Source organism: Dendrobium catenatum, unplaced genomic scaffold (genome assembly GCF_001605985.2).
Source record: "Dendrobium catenatum unplaced genomic scaffold, ASM160598v2 fragScaff_scaffold_1105, whole genome shotgun sequence".
Classification (NCBI taxonomy): Eukaryota; Viridiplantae; Streptophyta; class Magnoliopsida; order Asparagales; family Orchidaceae; genus Dendrobium; species Dendrobium catenatum.
This window is the reverse complement of record NW_021319567.1, coordinates 955,407-975,194: the sequence shown is the minus strand read 5'-3', so window position 1 is coordinate 975,194 and position 19,788 is coordinate 955,407. Positions and strand designations below refer to the sequence as shown.

General features: G+C 34.5%; 1 protein-coding gene across 2 annotated transcripts; it reads left to right on the top strand.

The window, feature by feature from the left end:
• The first annotated feature begins 9,482 nt into the window (after positions 1-9,482).
• LOC110107494 (probable receptor-like protein kinase At1g49730) lies at positions 9,483-16,364 on the top strand. Of its 2 annotated transcripts, XM_020837768.2 has the most exons (9): positions 9,483-9,750; positions 10,954-11,505; positions 12,045-12,341; positions 12,655-12,916; positions 12,999-13,051; positions 13,150-13,217; positions 13,473-13,562; positions 13,905-13,989; positions 15,328-16,364. In XM_020837768.2, exons 1-9 carry the CDS (start codon positions 9,519-9,521, stop codon positions 15,867-15,869), a joined length of 2,181 nt encoding a protein of 726 aa, XP_020693427.2. In that variant the 5' UTR covers positions 9,483-9,518; the 3' UTR covers positions 15,870-16,364. The 2 variants fall into 2 exon arrangements, with proteins under 2 accessions (XP_020693427.2, XP_020693428.2); XM_020837769.2 differs by lacking the exon at positions 12,045-12,341.
• The last annotated feature ends 3,424 nt before the right edge of the window (positions 16,365-19,788 follow it).

Here is a 19,788-nt window from a genome sequence, read left to right as displayed (position 1 = left end):
CACTACCAATAAATAGCAGTTGTTTGGTAGGAAATTCTCATGAAATTTTAATTTTGCAGTGGATTTTGTATGTAAAAAATTTAAAATTTGAAATACTTTTGAAATAAAAAAATCCACCGAAATTCAAACGAAAATAAAAAAGGGTAAGGACCCATGAAATACCAGTCAAATTTATTATCAGTGATATACCATCAAAATTAATCATGATTGGGCACGAATCCCGACACAAAATCAGCTTGGAAACTTCCAAAATTGATATACCATCAAAAATCAACTTGGAAACTATTCAAGCTCCGATTTCAGCAAACTTATAGTCGAATTGAACTTCTCAAAAAGGCAAATCCAACGACACAAAATTCAACCAGTTTGAGCCCAGATGGATCCAAATCGAAGACCTGAAGCGCATTAAGAAAGTTCGAACCATAAATTGTACGAACAATCGATTTCCAAATGTGACATTCTTATAGTTGAATCGAGCACCGTGACGAGACAAATCCAACGTGTCCAAGATCGCCGAATTTTGATATCATTATGATAGTCAAATGCTTGATAAATATTCCATGATTAAGAGAGTTGATATCGCTCGTCCATTAAAAACTCAACCAACCTGCCCTTGATCTTCTTCTTATTTACTGTCCATGCTACTCCCAAATCTTATTCATATTTAGTGGTCATGTCATTGCCAAAAAACTATAAGTAGACTGCTCATTCTTCACTAAGAGGAGACCCACAAGGAAGAGAAAGAAGAAAGAGAACCTAGAGTTCTATTTCCACAAGACTACTCTTCGACCACCGCTAGCTATAAGTAGACCGCTCATTCTTCAGTAAGAGGGGACCCACAAGGAAGAGAGAGAAGCTAGAGTTCTATTGCCATAAGACTACTCCTCGACCACCGCTGGACCACCGTCGAAGGACCACTGACCGATATTGGGCCACTGCCGGACTTCGAGCTACCACTAGATCAGTAGTCGTTGTCGGACTTCTGCCTAGCTACCAACCAACATCGGACTTATGCCCGGCTATCAATTGAAAATGAACTTCTGCCCAACCCTCCAAACTATGGTGTAATTTCACTATCATCAAGTTTCGAGATTGGTCAATCTTTATAATATATTCAAACAATAGTGGAATCATTTCGAATGGGCATGACCTCGTGATTTTTTATTTTTCTAGGGACGTAAAAGTTCCGGTGTTTTTACTATTTCTGTTTGAGAGTTGGATACTCGTACAATACTAAGATGCATCACTTAAAATTCAGGTATATTTAATAATTTGGAAATATGTAGTTAGAAAAAAAAAAATCATAGTTAGAGCCAAGGAAAAGAAAGAAAGAGGAAAGAGACGAAATAAACTCTGGAGCCACAAACATCAGTTCCAGATAAGGTTGCCATCATGAAAATTGTTGCTTGTTTTGCTTATTAATCTTCTCCAGCATTATTATCACAGGTGGAAACATTAATAGCTCAGGCTATCTTCTGCTAATCTGGGATGAAGATAAAACCACATTCTATTAATTAAGCTTGAAACCATTTGCTTCTATATTCCATGACAACTGATATAGGAAAAAAATTATATTACGAACTTCTCACCAAAAAATGCATGAGAAGTGTAAGAATTCTATGTGATATGTGTTGCTAAATTGACACTGATTAATAATCAAGTCATTTTTTATCAAAAACCAAGCACGGATTAACTTTATTGTAATAATTCAAACTCTTAATCATCGAGATGTTATCAGTTTTGGACTAATGGCCTCACAATTTTGTCCTATTGGTGTTACTTTACTTGATCTTGAATGAGAGAGGGGGAGAGGAGCGGAAGATATATTTGTAGAGGGTATAACACTAAAGCTTTAGGTATTTTCCTACCCAATTGTTGTCTATCTCTCTCCCTCCCTCTCCCTCTCTATCTCTTGCAAGAAAGATCTCAAGATCTTCCACCTTGGTTTTAACAAATTGGTATCAGAGCCACAGTGGTGGCGATCTCGAGGTGGAGGAGATGTGGTTTATTGTCTAAAGAAACTAACTCATTGAGGTGAATCAAGAAGAGGCTCGGCCGGATTCACCTGGGGAGGAGAATCGTGCGTGGACTTGGGCGCTCGGTTGGCTCGGGTTAGATCTACCCGGCGAAGAGTGGCCAAGAGAAATAAAGAATTTCTGCATCTCTCTCTTCTTCTTCCCTCTCCTCCTCCTCCTCAAGAAGCTCATGTAGGAAGTTCTTCTTCATCTATAGAGAGCAGATCTTACATGAGCACACTTAATTTTAAAGTCTCTAATAAAAGTCTAACTATTACACTAAAAAAACGTTTCGATATTTAAGAGTTTTGCTTTTATTTTCATAAGGGATTTCATAATCCCCCATTTAGATAACTGACGTCCTCGTTAGTTTACTTAAAGCAGAATCATCCAACCGTCACACTAAAAGTTATTTCGATGTTCAAAAGTTTAGCTTTTATTTTCATTATAGGGTTTCACATTTATCAAGTTCGTGTCTTTATGAACTTAAGGGCTTTGGTACATATATGCATTCATTTATTAACGCATGAATTTTTTATTTTGTCTCTTTGTTTTTAGATAATTTAATTATAGATTAAGGTTTCATTTCGGATGATTTTTTTACTATTTTATAAAGCAATTTTTTAATACAAAATTTTTGTATAAAAAAAAAGTTGTCCGAAGCCTTGCATGTCTAAACATACAAAAAAAAAAAAAATCATTTACAAAAGCGCAGCGAATACTCAGTAAAAGTGCAGCAAATCCGGACGGTTCTCTCCGTCCGGTGTCCGGACATAATAATTTCTCTAATAAATGATCCGTTTCAGCATTTTGATTAGTATCTAACCAAAAAAATTTAGGTTCAAGATGAACCGTTTGACTATATGGTCGCATTTAAGTTGAGTTTTCCGACTTATTTAATAAATGAGTTGAATTAGAGCAGACCCACAAACCATCTTTTGAACCATAAATTGACCCATTTAATATATTTTTTCTTAAGTTTTTTTTTTATTTAATTTATAGGTATAATCTTCTTATTTTTTTATCAAATGTTTTAAACTTTATAACTAATAAATTATCAAAAATAGTTTTTTAAAACAAAAACATGTTAACTAGTGAGGTTTGAGTCATTCAGGTTGGTTCTAGGTCGGATTTAAGTTGATATTTTTTGACCTATTTACTAAAGTAGATTAGTTTGGGTCGACCAAATTTGGGTTAGGTCAATTTTGGATTAGGCCTGACTACTTTGATTAGAGGCAGGGTAATAAAGCATGCAAAGAGAAATTTGCGCCAACAAAACTTTAGAAATAGTTGATTGGAGGTCGAAATGAGAGTCGAAGCAGTAAAATTTTCTAACAAATCTAGGACTTTTTTGTGCTTCAATTTAACTAAAATGTGTAAAAATATGACATTTATAAATTTTGGGGAGGATATATTCATTCTTAAAATCATAACATGGAAAATAAAAGCCTGAATTGGATGGCCTAATTCATCGACCGCTTGGTTAAGCGTAAAGAGAGGAAGGATGAGCCTAACTCATTCCACTCTCAATATCAATCTAAGCTCCTATAGTTTGTCACTCTGTGAAAATTATAGAAGAGTAAATAAAGCATGCAATGTTAATTACTCCTTCATGATAATCCATCTCTATAAATTTGATAGATAATAATCTCTATGCCTATGCTTGCATTATACCAATCCAACATACCTGGTTGTGCTTACTTTCCTAGTCCTAGGCTCTATATTACACCTCAAAGTAATTATACATATGGCTACTATGTGCATTAAATGAAAACTTGATATATTAAAAACATCATATCATCACTTTAAAGATTAAGAGAAATCATTAGTACTTCATATTTAATTTATATCATCAATCCAAAATTAGAGAATTTAGCCAATCATGAAGAACAAATGAAGCAAACTCATTTACATTAATTACATAAATGAAAGAAAGTACATAAGAAAGTATATCACCGGATGATTCAACAATCTCCTCTACACTCCTCCTTAAACTTACATAATTATTTCCACAAATACTGACCAAACGCTCTAATGAGTGGATTTAGTGTTCCTTGAATTTTCTTAGTTGTCACTCCCAAGAAAATTTCAGAGAGACACTTAGAGGTCTGACTTTTACTAAATAAATGAACTCTCTTACAAACATTTTATTTTTTAGAAAATTATAGAAAATAAATTATGACACTGCGGCGCTCGAGTCACTTATGCCACAACGCCTATAAAATAAACTAACATTGTAATGCTGTAGGATTTCCTCCGCTATGGCGCTTGCTGATATGGGCCTGCTATTTAATTAGTTGACACGTCGTTTTGCTAGCATAATGTGTCCTAAATGGTTACAACTGTACCGTTAACGTTGCAGCGCTACTGACGATTGAGTGATGCCCCATCTGCATGGCACTTCCTTAGCTTGGCGACCTTGACTTATGGCGCTGCGGCACGATACAGACAAATACTGAGCTTTACGATGATGACTCCTACGGCACTGTCTAGACATAGATTGGGTGCCACCATCTCTACATTTTGGCGCTCCGATGGTGTCAATGATGACACCACGATGGTATTGTATCTGATTCCACGATGTTGTATCAGTACTTGAATTTTTTTTTCATTTCATGTATTTTTCTGTACAAATACAATCAAAATAACACATTTTTATTGACAAATTAATAAAAATATAACATTATTACGCTTATCAATTGAAGTATTGATTGGGGAGAGCATCAAATCATAGGTGGCAGCGAACATGGGAGTCAACCCATTCGACGATGATAATCAAATGATATGTGCTAGCAATCTTTCATCATCAAGCATGAGAGGGTAATCACTACCAAGAAATAAAAGTTGTTTGGTAGAAAATTCTCATGAAATTTTAATTTTGCAGTGGATTTTGTATGTAAAAAAATTTAAAATTTGAAATACTTTTGAAATAAAAAAATCCACCGAAATTCAAACGAAAATAAAAAAGGGTAAGGACCCTTGAAATGCCAGTCAATTTTATTATCAGTGATATACCATCAAAAATTAATCATGATTGGGCACAAATCCCAAGGCAAAATCAACTTGGAAAATTCCGAAATTGATATAACATCAAAAATAAACTTTGGAAACTATTCAAGCTCTGATTTCAGCAAACTTATAGTCGAACTGAACTTCTCAAAAAAGAAAACCTAACGACCCAAAATTCAATCCAATAAGAGACCAAATGGATCCAAATCGAAGACCCGAAGCACATTCATAAAGTTTTAACCATAAATTGTACGATCAGTCGATTTCCAAATGTGACATGCTTATAGTTGAATCGAGCACCGTGACGAGACAAATCCAACGAGCACAAAATTGCCGAATTTTGATATCATTATGATAGTCAAATGCTCTTGATAAATATTCCACGATCAATGGAGTTGATATTTCTCGTCCATTAGAAACTCTCCCAACCTGCCCTTGATTTTCTTCTTATTTATTGTCCATGCTACTTCCAAATCTTCTTCATATTTATTGGTCATGTCATTTCCAAAAACCTATAAGTAGATCACTCATTCCTTAGTAAGAGGGGACCCACAAGGAAGTGAAGAAAGCCAGAGAAGCTAGCGTTCTATTGCCACAAGACTACTCATCGACCACCGTCGAAGGACCACCGACCGACATCGGGCCACTGCCGGACTTTGAGCTGCCACTAGATCACTAGTCGTCGCCGAACTTCTGCCTAGCTACCAACCAACATCGAACTTATGACCAGCTACCAACCAACATCGGACTTATGCCCGGCTATCAATTGAAAATGGACTCCTATCCAACCCTCCAAACTATTGTGTAATTTCACCGTCATCAAGTTTCGAGATTGCTCAATCTTTGTAATCTATTCAAACAATAGTGGAATCATTTCGAATGAGCATGGCCTCGTGATTTTTCGTTTTTCTAAAATTTTTACGTAAAAGTTCCGGTGTTTTTACTATTTATATTTGTGAGTTGGATACTCGTACAGTACTAAGACGCATCACTTAAAATTCAGATATATTTAATAATTTGGAAATATGTAGTTTGAAAAAAAAAACATAGTTAGAGCTAAGGAAATTTTCTTTATAGATTAAGGATTCGTTTAAAGCAATTTTCTAATACAAAATTAATTATAGATTAAGGATTCGTTTGAGATGATTTTTTTACTATTTTTTAAAGCAATTTTCTAATACAAAATTTTTGTATAAAAAAAAAGTTGTCCGAAGCCTTGCATGTCTAAACATACAAAAAAAAAAAAAAAAAATCATGAATGTGGCAGAAATGTAGCCATCTAAACATAAAAAACCGAAAAAATAAAAAACTTTCAAAGAGAAAGACGAAATATATATGGAACAAGTATTCTATTGCTATTGAGAATTTGCCCAAACTTCTGATCTAATGAGGAGATGAATATCAATTTGGGTGTGAATGGGTGGCAGAACAGGTTTCTCTCGAGAACTCTCGCCATGGCTAGAGCAAAATGCAAGTTGGTTGAAGCGAGAGCCGTCGACTTGGCAATTTTATCATACGACACAGGCAAATTTTTTGGCAGATTTCTGCACTTTAACTTATTAACTTAGTATTTGCTGCACTTATACTGAATATTTACTAAATAATTGAATATTTGCTGCGTTTTTATTGAGTATTAAAATCACAGCAACTGTTCAATAAAAATGCATTCATAATTGAATATTTGTTGCACTTTTACTGATATTTACAAAAGCGCAGTGAATACTCAGTAAAAGTGCAGCAAATCCGGACGGTTCTCTCCGTCCGGTGTCCGCACATAATAATTTCTCTAATAAATGATCCGTTTCAGCATTTTGATTAGTATCTAACCTAAAAAATTTAGATACTAATGGTCGTATGACTATATGGTCGTATTTAAGTTGAGTTTTCCGACTCATTTAATAAATGAGTTGAATTAGAGCAGACCCACAAACCATCTTTTGAACCATAAATTGACCCATTTAATATATTTTTTCTTAAGTTTTTTTTTATTTAATTTATAGGTATAATCTTCTTATTTTTTTATCAAATGTTTTAAACTTTATAACTAATAAATTATCAAAAATAGTTTTTTAAAACAAAAACATGTTAACTAGTGAGGTTTGAGTCATTCAGGTTGGTTCTAGGTCGGATTTAAGTTGATATTTTTTGACCTATTTACTAAAGTAGATTAGTTTGGGTCGACCAAATTTGGGTTAGGTCAATTTTGGATTAGGCCTGACTACTTTGATTAGAGGCAGGGTAATAAAGCATGCAAAGAGAAATTTGCGCCAACAAAACTTTAGAAATAGTTGATTGGAGGTCGAAATGAGAGTCGAAGCAGTAAAATTTTCTAACAAATCTAGGACTTTTTTGTGCTTCAATTTAACTAAAATGTGTAAAAATATGACATTTATAAATTTTGGGGAGGATATATTCATTCTTAAAATCATAACATGGAAAATAAAAGCCTGAATTGGATGGCCTAAATCATTCACTCCATATTTCACAAAGTGACCAAAGATTTTGCTATTGGGCCAACTCATTGGACGGATTAGGCCCAATATAACAACTCGGTAATGAAGTCATTAATTAGTGAGTAGAAGGCACTTATATAAGGCTTCGTTTGGGACGGCTTTTCTATTACTTTCTAAAACGGAGTTTTAGTACAATTTTTTTTTATTTTTGTACTAAAACTCCGTTTTAAAAAGCAATAAAAAAGCCGTCCCAAACGAAGCCTAAATCTCTCAACTCTATGTGCGTAATAGAGTTGATGGACCAAAAATTTGATTATTAGATGGTATAAAATCATTTCAAGGTGTAAGACCTAATTTTATCATCACTAGAAAATGTTGATGATAGGTGTTAACACGGGCGGAATCACTCATTTTTAGGATGGGCAAAATAGAATTCTGAAATGCATAATATTATGCATGAAAAAAAAATTATAATTTAAGTAATCGAGTTTATCAAAGGTTGATAAAATAGTTAAAATTCTTATTCTTCTAAGAAGAAAAAACCGACCATAAACTATTCCAGGTTCCACCCTTGGGTCTTGTTCTTAAAATGGATTTGTTCATTTCAATGAGAGCAATTCAATGAATCAAGGGCATGTGGGATTCACACTACAAAATTTTAATTCTAGCTTTGAGATCTTAGAAAACAACAATTAAGAGCTTATTGTGATTTGAAGTAAGATTTGGATGGCTTTTATGATGAGTAATACAAAGGCATTCACAAGCAACTCTTAAATTGCTCTATTTGGTAGCACTGAGAGGTCACTATAGGTCTTATAGAAGTGTATCAGAGATGAAGTTTTTCAAACGGGTCAAAATTTTGAACTCAGACTCGACCTATTTTACAAACGGGTTGATTCGAAATCGAATTTTTAGGGTCGGGTCCGGGTCGGATTTTGGGTCGTGTAAACTTTTGACACCCCTAATTCAATAATAATGTAACGTCATTACTTTAACTATTTTAAGTAATCTAAAATTAGAAAACCTTGCCTCTCCCCTTTCTATAAATAGCCTGGTTGGTTAAGATAAAAAAAATCAAGTTATAATTCAAGAGTGTTTCAGAAGCAGGTGAAAGAGTGCGAGTCAGAGATGAGACGAACATTAAAGGCCGAAGGTGAGTAACTCAAATGAGAAATTATTTAAAATAAAAATAATTACTTAAGTTTCTCCCGACCTAAATTAAGAGTTAAAGTAATTTAAATTATTTTTATAAAAATTAATATAAGTAATCATAATCACCCCCCCCCCCCCCCCCAAAAAAAAACTATAATATTTTTACCCCCCCCCCCCCCCCTCCTAAAAAAAATCTTAGTTATATTATTCTTAGTTAATTTGTCCCCTCTCTATCTATTTTTTCATCTTATTACAATGGTCTTTAGCCAATTGCGCCCCCTAAAAATTTTAAAATATTGCGGTCTTTAGGCAATTACCTCCAACAAATAGTAAATAAGATTCATCATTTTATTTATCAATTATCCCCGCGACCTGATTGGACAGGTTGAACCCTGCCAGGAGGCACTGCCCCCTTGGACCCTTGATATATCTGCCAAGACGATCAAGAATATGAACAAATAAGGATATTTATTAACCTATTTTATTATAATAAAAGGTTGAGACAACACCTACAATTACTTATAAATTTATCACCTAAAAATTAAGACTAGTTCGTCCTGACCATAAATTAATCTAACTATTATAATAAAAGTATTCAACTGTTTTTTTTTTTTTTTTTTTGGGAAAAGTCTTCAATCCACGTTCGGCCATTCCTCGCCACCGGCTCACGGAATGCTGGGCCCCATTAGAATATATGCTCTTCCAAGTAGGCCCCACTGCCACGTATTCGGTTCGCCACCACTAACCGTGATCGCCATCTTGGTCCCCATCTCCCGAGCCGGTCATTCTTCGCAGTGCTCACCTTTTCGGCTGGATGGGCCGGTGGGCTGGCTGCCTGGCTGGGCCCCCACCCACGTGCTGCGACAGCTGGTGGTTATTGCGCGTGGTAATGCACGTGCGACGCCCAGTTGAGAGTGAGCAGAACCTGATTCCTCTTGCCTCTCCACGCTTGAGAGCAGCTAGCGAGAGTGTTAAAAAGAAGGCGGAGGGGCCTCTTCTCTATCTATCCCTCTCATTCTCTCTCTTCGTGGCTGTCATGCCGGTGCCTGCTCTTATCTTGGTAGTTTTGGCGGCGGTTGCGTCGTTTCTTGAGTCCAGCCGGCTACTGGTGGTCGCCGATGGTGAGTGAGGTCATTATACTGTTCTATGTCTTATAGTTTTGATCGTTCTAAAAGCGATCAGCTTCTCGTCCATTCTCACCATCTATTTGATGGATTGCTTTCCTTTTTTAAGGTATTTCTTGAATTTATGATTATGGATTGGATTATTTTCATATTAAGATACTATAGAACATGTTTTTTTTTCCTGTTAGGATGCTTTGCTTGATTTTGATGGTTTCGAATCATTCGATGATGACTTCTTTCTTGAGTTTTTTTCTTGTATGCTTTTTTGATGTGGCATTTCAGTTATAGATTGGCATTACATTCGATTAGGTTGTTTTTGCTACTGTTTGATTGAATGACCGCTATGTGGAAGGCACTGGCATACCATTGACAGGACATCTTCGGAGTTGCGCGTTCTATCAGGTTTAGTATATTTATTAGGGCTGGAGGCTGGAGCTTTCAAATTATTTCCTGAATTTGGAAGATGTTTTTGTTTTTGGCTTTAGTTATCTGCTTGTTCAGAGCAAACAGCTTGAGTAGTTTATTTAGTGATAATGACATACTTTCCAAAGAAGGACACCTCCTCGAAGATTGCTACTTCAGTTAAGGGTTTTGAAAAGATCCTCGATGACGTGCATTTATGACGACCTTGTGTTATGTTGCAGATAAGCTTTAATCCACGTGACCTGAATTTAAAAAAACTGCTGGGAGGAACCCAAGTTTTAAAACTGTCCCTTGCAATTAAGTTTCTCCACTTTACTTCTTTAATGATAATTTATGTGTTTAAACAACTCGAGTTTTGTTTTTGTTCATTGTTAAGTAGAACTTGAGATGCACTTTTAGGTTGATGATGCTACTTCAGAATCTACCCTTCAAAATGGATAATTAGCACGTATTTGCATTTCATTTTTTTGAAATATTCCGAGGCAATTCATTCTTAGAACATCAAAGCTTATTGTTGGGTATTGCAATTTTTTATTGATGGAATACTCCAAGCTTTTTGATTATCTTATTCCCTCCTATCTTTATGTTTTGGATTTTTTATTTGATTGATAACATTATTGCAGCATTAGCTGTCATGGATTCGACAAGCTAGCATTTTTTATAAAAAATATTTTAGTCCCACTTTGTGGCCATAGAAGCAGAGAAAAAAAAATGTTATTTCTGTAAGATGGAGATCAGCATAATGATTTTTGCTATTAATATTATTTAACCATGCAGATTGTCCTCTCGATATGACTTGGTCCAACTTTACATGGGCAGCATCTGCATGTTCAAGTCAAAATGAAAGAGCAAAATGTTGTCGCTATCTTAATGCTTTTGTTACTGTTTCTGTGGCTCGTTATGCAAATACAACAGGCAATTTCGGGGTGCCATCAGCATTAAATGATGTCTGCCTCAACTATGTAACACAAACATTTCTATCATATGGGATTCCTCACAATGCCACCTTGTTCTGTGGAATAGGGCCCAAAATTCATGTCTCTTATCAGTGCCAGGGGATAACAAGTGGATCAGAATTTCTACAGACTCCTAATTTTGAAGATGTCATCCGAAACTGCAAGATGCCACTTTCGATAGAAAATAGCTGCAGGAGATGCGTAAACTCTAGTATTATTTTCCTTCACCATCTTATTGGAGCACTGGATAATGTTACCTTAAATACCTGCCGTGATGCGGCTTTTGTTGCACTTGCAAACCAAGGTGATAATGCTTCGGCTATTGATCTTGCAAGCTGCTTCTTTAGTATCAAAGAGCTTCAAATCCTACCAGGTTTCGTTTTTTTCTATTCTGTATTCGTATTCCGCTCCAAAAGTCCCAAGCTGATCAATGAAATATTTGCATGACTTTTATCTAATATCATCACATTAGCAAGATTTATACTAGAGACTGGAGGCCTCAAACAATTCCTTGTATGATCAATTGTAAGAAGAATGAAACTGAGAAGTTATCTCTATTTTAAAAACTTCTATATACTAATAATTTTTTAGATAAGCATTCAAGTTTATCCTCTTTCTTTTAATCAAGTTTAAAACTTTATATTGCCATCTGACTGATTTCTTTAGAAATATATTTTGTACATTTTGTTGCGTAATTTTGATCGTTACCATGTAAATTTTGTGCATTTCTTCTTTATTTTCAAAATAAAGATGTTCTAAAGTACTTTTCAACTGCTAATGAGTAAGAATTTTTTCATTCTTGATGTTTATTTGATTTAGTGATTGAGCACTAAGCTCTATTAGTGTTCCATCTGAACCTTCTCTTCCAACCGATACACTTTTTCCTTTAACAATTTCAAATTTCTTTTATAGTGATTGCTCCCCAGCCATCATCTCAACAAATTTCACCTGCACTAGCTCCAACTATAGTGTCGGCAGAAGCTCCTCAGCAGCTAACTGGTTTCCCTATTAAGCAGCATCGTCGTGGTACTTTACGGCTAGCATTGTTTCCAGGAATTGGCATCATGGTCACCAGTCTTGCAATTGTGCTAGTCATTATTTTGATACTACTTATTCGTAAGAAGAGCGGGGAACTAAAATCTGCAGAAACCACACACTCAAAAACATGTGATGTGTTCCATCAATCACACCTTCGCAAATATCAGGAAGGTCTAATTATCATCTTAATCTCTACCATGTAGACTATCAAATCTTAAGATTGCTCATTGCTTTAAATTTGATACAGAACTCTCACATGAGGCTACAAATGGACAATTTTATAGCCGTCGATTGATCAATTCAACCTTCCATTTATCAGTTTCAACTAGAAAAATCCACCAATTTATTATTCCATCTATCCAATAATTTATTTGGTATCGGCAAGCAATGGATACTTAAGAAACTAGAATGATTTAAATCAACTGAATTTATCTTATATTAATAATGTCTTTTTCATTTTAACATTAACAACATCAACTTATAGGTTCATCAATCATTTGTCAAAGATTCAGATACAACGAAATAAAGAAAGCAACAAACAATTTCAGCAATATTATAGGAAGAGGTGGATTTGGGACAGTCTACAAAGCACAATTTGCTTATGGCACTAGTGCTGCTGTGAAGCGGATGAACCCTGTTGCAGAACACCACAAGCGTGTTTTTTGTCGAGAAATGGAACTTCATAGCCGACTGCATCACCGGCATCTTGTTGCTTTCAGAGGTTTCTGTGTTGAAAGATGTGAGAGGTGGTTTTTTTTGTGATCATAATTCAATCTCTGAATATTCTTGTATTATATTTATTAGCTTTATATTCATTAACTTTTCCAGGTTCTTGGTATATGAATACATGGAAAATGGAAGCTTGAAGGACTATTTACACTGTAACCCTTTAGCTAATAGCTAAGTTTCTGTACATTTATTTTTTAAATATAAATATATTTATTTTTGCTGAGCTATAAATTCTCTCTCATTTATACAGCATCTGAGAAAACTCCATTGACTTGGGAGATCAGAATTCAAATTGCCATTGATGTTGCCAATGCTCTGGTAATTATATATAGCCCCTTTGTTCATGTGGTGAACAAAAAAATACTGAAGGTGTATTTGAGCTGCATTCCTTGGCATGCCAGCCCACCATACGAGTTCAAAATAACTATTTTTTTTTCTTTTTGTTTTATTTTATTTTGGTAGCCCTAAATATACATTCTCTAGTATACAATTAGCATATCTTCAGAGTGATGTGTTAGTGATGTGACCTTTTGTTCAAGTTTTCTGAAGTTTGAGACAGTGAATTGCATGCAGGAGTATCTTCATTTCTACTGTGACCCGCCGCTGTGCCACAGGGATATAAAGTCGAGCAACATTCTCTTGGATAAAAATTTCCTTGCAAAGGTATCCGAAGAAATTTTGGCTTCGTTTGAGACGACTTTCTTTCTACTTCTTAAAGCAATTTTTTAATTTAAAATTTTTTATTTTTATAGTAAAATTTTTATACTAAAATGTTGTTTTATGAAGTAGTAAGAAAGCCATCCCAAACTAAACCTTAGGCTTTGTTTGGGATGGCTTTCTTACTGCTTCTTAAAACAGTTTTTTAATATAAAAAATAAAAATTTTGTGCTAGAAAGTTGCTTTAAGAAGCAATAATAAAGCCGTCCCAAACGATACCTTAGTCTACAGCACAATTATTTGGTTCTCTGGTTCTCTGTTTGTAGTTTGATATATTGCTGCTTTTAGGTTGCTGATTTTGGTCTTGCACATGCATCAACAAGGGATGAAAGTGTTACTGCATCAGTGAAGTTGTACATTCATGGCACTCCAGGTAAGCCATTCAGATCCCTAAAATACAATTTTTTTAGTTAAAAACTGAGCCATACTGAGCTTTTTTATTTTTTTAATGAAAATTTTTACTAGTTAATGTTAACCATATTTCGAGTTACAAACCTATAAGGTGTATTTATTTCCTTATTGCCATTAGTAGTGTTGCGTCCTGGAATATTCGCGGCGGTAGAGAAATATTTAGTTTAACGTCTTAGCATTGTACGAAGATCCAGTACACAAGCAGATAAGTGAGAGGGTGTAGCATTCATAAGAGACACCAGAGTTTTTACGTGGAAAACCCCTGAAAAGGGGGAAAAACCACAACTGTAATCTCATATGACAAAGCACTCGAATCATTTCTCTATTATAATAATACATCCTTAATTCTTCTGCGAACTATAAGCACTTTCCGAGCACAAAGATTTGGCTACAAGTTACATCCTCTTAAATCTCACCTGATTCATATCCATGTTTATGGATTCAACTAAAGTGGGATAAAATAGGTACCAAAGCAAAATTACTATATGGTATCAGATTATTAACTTGAATGCTGCCACGTTACCCAAGAAAACAACCATGATACAGCCCCTGAATGAGTGACATTGGGGCTCTTTTATCATATTGGTGATCACTTATTAGGACATCTCCAGCGGGACTCTAAACAATTGTAAGGCATTGCTGGTTTGCTCTAGTCGAACGCCAAAAAATTTGCTAATCGGGTGAGGGTGAACAATGCGACGTTAAATATAGCGTCGCATTGTTCACCCGCTAAAATTTTTTTAACGTATTTATATGATTAAAAATATATATAAAATAAAGTATGAGAAAGAAACTATTAGGATTTTTTTTTGTTAGAAAATAGAGTTTGGTTGGAAAAAAGTTACTGTATTTTGATGTTTTACTGTATTTTGGAGTGAAAAATGAGTTTTTCGGTTGGAGATGCCCTTAGGCCTTCTCCAACCGAACTCCAAACGCATGAATGTTGTCGCTTGAGAGCTCCATCCGAACGGCAAAACTTCTAGTATTTGGTTGCGGGTGAACAGTGCGACACCAATATTGGCGTGTTCACCTGCGTTGTTTTTTTGTTTCCACCGGATTTGTCGAAGAAATGCGCGAAGGAGAAAGATGGTTACCTGTGCGTAAAATGGAGTTCGATTGGAGATAAATCACGTCATTTTTTAGTTTCACTGTATTTTGGAGTGAAAGATTTTCGGTTGGAGATGTCCTTAGAAGCGCTTTTTGGAGAACCGTTCGTTGTTTTCATGAATAAAAAAGTCTTAGACATGGAAACGAAAATATTCTACATAAGATTTAAGGATTTTTCCAAACACATTGGCAGGGTACGTAGATCCTGAGTACGTGGTGACACGGCAACTCACTGAGAAGAGCGATGTATACAGCTACGGCATGCTACTTTTAGAACTAGTGACTGGGAGGCATGCAATACAAGACAATCGTAATCTGATTGAATGGTCCCAACAATTCATTGAAACCAACTCAAAACTATTTGGTCTGGTGGATCCTAAGCTTGGGAATTCATTTGATGAGGAGCAGCTTCAGGTAGTAATTCGGATTGCAAAATGGTGCACACACAGAGAAGGCAGTGCAAGGCCTTCTATGAAGCAGGTGCTGAAACTTCTATATGAAAGCTTGAGCCCAATTCATGGAGGACTTGTTGAGGCCATGGAAGATGAAGGCAGATTCAGTGTCAGAAAGTCTGGAAAAGGTATCAACGAAGAAGATGAAGTTGTTCCTTACAGTGATGATGGTGGAATATGTCTTCAATCTTCTTCAAGTACTACAACAAGATCATTTTGCAGTCGAAGTGTTCTATTTGACTGTGGTTCGCCACAATCTCCTTCAGGCATCACCTCTACTTGATTTCTATTGCTTCTTTCTGTTTATAGTTTTGTTTTCTCGCAGACTGACTTGGTTCAGTTTGTTTGAAAGATTTAGGGTTTCAGATTTTTTGGGAGGATTTATGTGAGTACTAGAAAATTTTTATGTATTTAGATATCTAACATTTAAATCTTTATATTTATTTATATATCGTTTTAGCATCTATGTTGTGTAAAATTATATGGATGAAAATATGTGTTTTACTTTAATTAAGTTAATACTAGTGATACTTTGATGTTTTTTAGAAATTTGAGTGTTATATTAGTAAATATAAAAATGAAGATGTTAAATATATAAATACATAAAAGTTATGGTATATATGTAATTCCTCCCTTTTTTTAATGATTTTGATTTTTTTTTTAATTTTTATGTGGATATAAGTGTTGCAATGAACATTGCTGAGACATTGCATACAGTTTCTTCCAACAATTTTGATGTTGTAATGATTTGATGAGAATTGAACTCAATTGTTATGTATGAGCTTGTTATTCACATTGCATAGATCAAACTTAGCTTTTTATGCATCTCTTTTTGGTCTCTTGGTTGGGTGTTTTGACTAGAGTAATTATTACGTCCAGACAAAAATCGAAAATACAGACGTATACCGAGCAATACCGAGTTTTAGGTGAAAAGAAAACTCAGCTTTCCATTACGCCTGAATTGCACATTGTGGGAAGGAGGCACTCAGCTTTCCATTGCACTCAGTTTCTAGGTTGACTTGGAAGGATATTAAATTTGAATGGACTAGGAAATATGAGCCGAGTTTTTAAGAATTAAAAAGCTGTTTGACATTTGCACGAGTATTGACAGTTCCTTCTGGAACTAAGGTATTTATATTATTCATTGATTTTTGATGCATAATGAAAATGTGATTGCATATATTTCTAGATAGTTAAGCCTCATGAAATAAATATCTAACTCATGATTTAGAATTGACTGTAGTTCTGTTTGCATTAAGATTTTGGAGACATTACTTATATGGTGTGAGATATGAAATATTCACATATCATAAAAGTTTAAAATAAATTTTCAATCGAAAGAAATTAAATCTAAGATAGAGAATATGGCTATAATTGATAAATATTATGATCTTGACATTCAGTGTTATCCAGGCAAGATTAATGTAGTGGAAAATACATTAATAGATGTCAGAATGCAGAGTAATCATGATTCAATTAGCTTCAATCATATGATGGTTTATCCTTCTTTAGAGGAAAGAATCAAGGAAGCTTAAAAGATTATTGCTTACTATTCAAATTTTATTGAACAATGGCAATCAGGAAAAATAAAAGATCTCAATGTGGATGAATAGGGAGGAATCAGGAGCAACTTGTATTTATGGATACCAAAGGAATCAAACTTGATTCAGGAGATTTTATATGAAGCTCATAACTTAGATTATGCCATCCATCCAGAAAGCATGAAGAAGTATACAGATTTAAAGTCATTTTTTTGGTGGCTTGGAATGAAAAGTGAAGTGGTAGAATTGTTGACCTTCTTTTTACTCAAACTCCCGGTCAAAGAGGTTGACTTGGTCAAACAGACCAAGCCTGGCCCAAAGACCTCTCCCATTCAATTCTATGGGTCGAGCCAAGTCCCGGGCCCTGAGTCAACCCGGTTGACCATGTCAACTTGGGTTGACCCAACTCTCCTTTACTTGATTTCAAATCAATTTCACGGCATCTAGGCTCAATCTCTCACCTCCCTTGGGTTCCATGGGTCAAACCAAGTTCATTGAGCTCAGACTCATCTCTTGGGTCAACCTGGTTGACCAAGTCAACCCGAGTTGACCCATTGAGCCCTAATAAGTCTAATTCAATTTCAAATCAGTTCAAACCCGATCTTTGGCTCAACCCCCTACCTCCTTTGACCTAATTGACTAAGTTGACCAAGTCAAACTTTGACTTGGTCAACCCAAGTCTCATTAGGTTTTTGTTTCTACTATTTTATGTTTCTCTTTCATCAAGTAATACAAATTATCTACTATTTTTGTGATTTTGTGGAGAAAGCTCGCTGTTTTTCGAAGATTGATAGGAAATACTCGAGATCTACAAGTACTTCCTATCAAAGTATTCATGAAAGTTTTGGCACAAAATTGCAGTTCAGTATCGCATTTCATCCACAAATTGATGAACAATAAAAAAGATTGATTCAAGTGCTATAAGATTTGTTAGGATTATGTATGCTAAATTTTGAAGGTAGCTGAGAAGATCATATTTTGTCGATAGATTTCACTTATAATAATAGCTACAAATCGAGTATTAAAATGACACCATATGAGGTCTTGTATGAAAAAAATGCAAAACTCTTTTAAGCTAGTTTGAAATTGGAGAGAGACAGCTTTTGGGTCTGCAGTTAGTTGATCAAGATACTGAAAAAAGTCAAATTAATTAGAAACAGATTAAAAGCAACTCTGGATTGTCAATAAAAATACTATTATCCCAAGTATAAACTGATAGAATTTGAAGCGGGTGATTTTATTTTCTTAAAAGTTAGACCAATGAAGGGTATTTCTAGATTTGGCTAAAACGGAAAAACCAAGTCCTAGATATATTGGTCTATTCGAGTCATTGAAAGAGTGAGAAAAATTGCTTACAAGTTAGCACTACCTATAGATATGTCTGATATACATAATATTTTTCATGTATCAATGCTTAGAAAATAGGTTACATATGAAAATCAAAGAGTTTTGTAAAAAGAAATTAAGCTTCAGAATGATTTGACATATATTGAGGAATCTGAAAAAATATTTATAAAGAGATGCTCATAAATTAAAAAGTAGAATAATTCCTTATGTGAAACTTAAATGAAAGCACAAGTTAGTAAATTAGGCTATATGGTAAAAAGAGAGAGACATGAGGTAGAAGTTTCCTGACATATTTGAAGAAGTATAAAATGTTGAATTTCGGGGACAAAATTCTATTGAGGGAAGATTAGTAAGACCCAAAATTTTTTTAGCTATGTAAAAATTTAAATTAATTAAATATATTATAAAACTTATTTGAAAGTTTAATGATAAATTACAGTTAGATTAATATTAATTATAATTAGTGCTGGAAGGGCAAGACACAGTACAAGAAGCAGCGGCAGTGTGAAAGATCCATTGCATTGAGGGAATAATGGCCGTGTTAGAGTAAGAAGCAGTGGAAAGGAGAAGAAAATATAAATAGAAGGAAGAGGTAAGAAATTTTACTTGTTTATTAAATTTATAGTTGTCTTTTAGATTTCCTAAATTTAGTAAAGGTTCTAAAGATAATTATAATGAAATTGTTAGGGTTAATTGGTTAATGAGATAAGTGTTAGAACTAATTGCTTAATATTCTATTGTTTAACTATACATGTGAGTCTATAGCTGAGGTATGTAGAATGTTCAATGTTCTAATTATTTTTGTGATGAAATTGAGATTATTTAGATTTGAATACTTCCATTTATTCAAAAAATATATTGTTCATTGGATGAAAAATACTTAAGTATTCAATGATCAAAAGTATTAGATGTAATATATATATTATTTTTATATCAATGACACTCTACGATACATAAGGAGTATAGTGGGGTGCTACACATGTAGTCGAGTTCACGTAGTGGGATAAAAGATTGTTATCGTAACTAAAGCTTTTCCTTAAATAATTTATTATCAATCAAAAGATCATACAAATTTTCTCCCGTCCCATTGGGATTTGCCAAAATAATAAAGTGAATTCGAAACATGACAAATTCTGATAGTGATATATTCAAGTCTCATCCTCCTCCTCAAAAGGACCGAAGTTAACATGACTTAAATTACAACCCCTCTTGTATTAAAATAAAATTTTCTAAATTTCAATATGCAATATCGAGCAAGGTACCGACGCCTCTAAGATGTGTGTAGTAGCCTTGGGAAGCAAGCGACCGCCACAA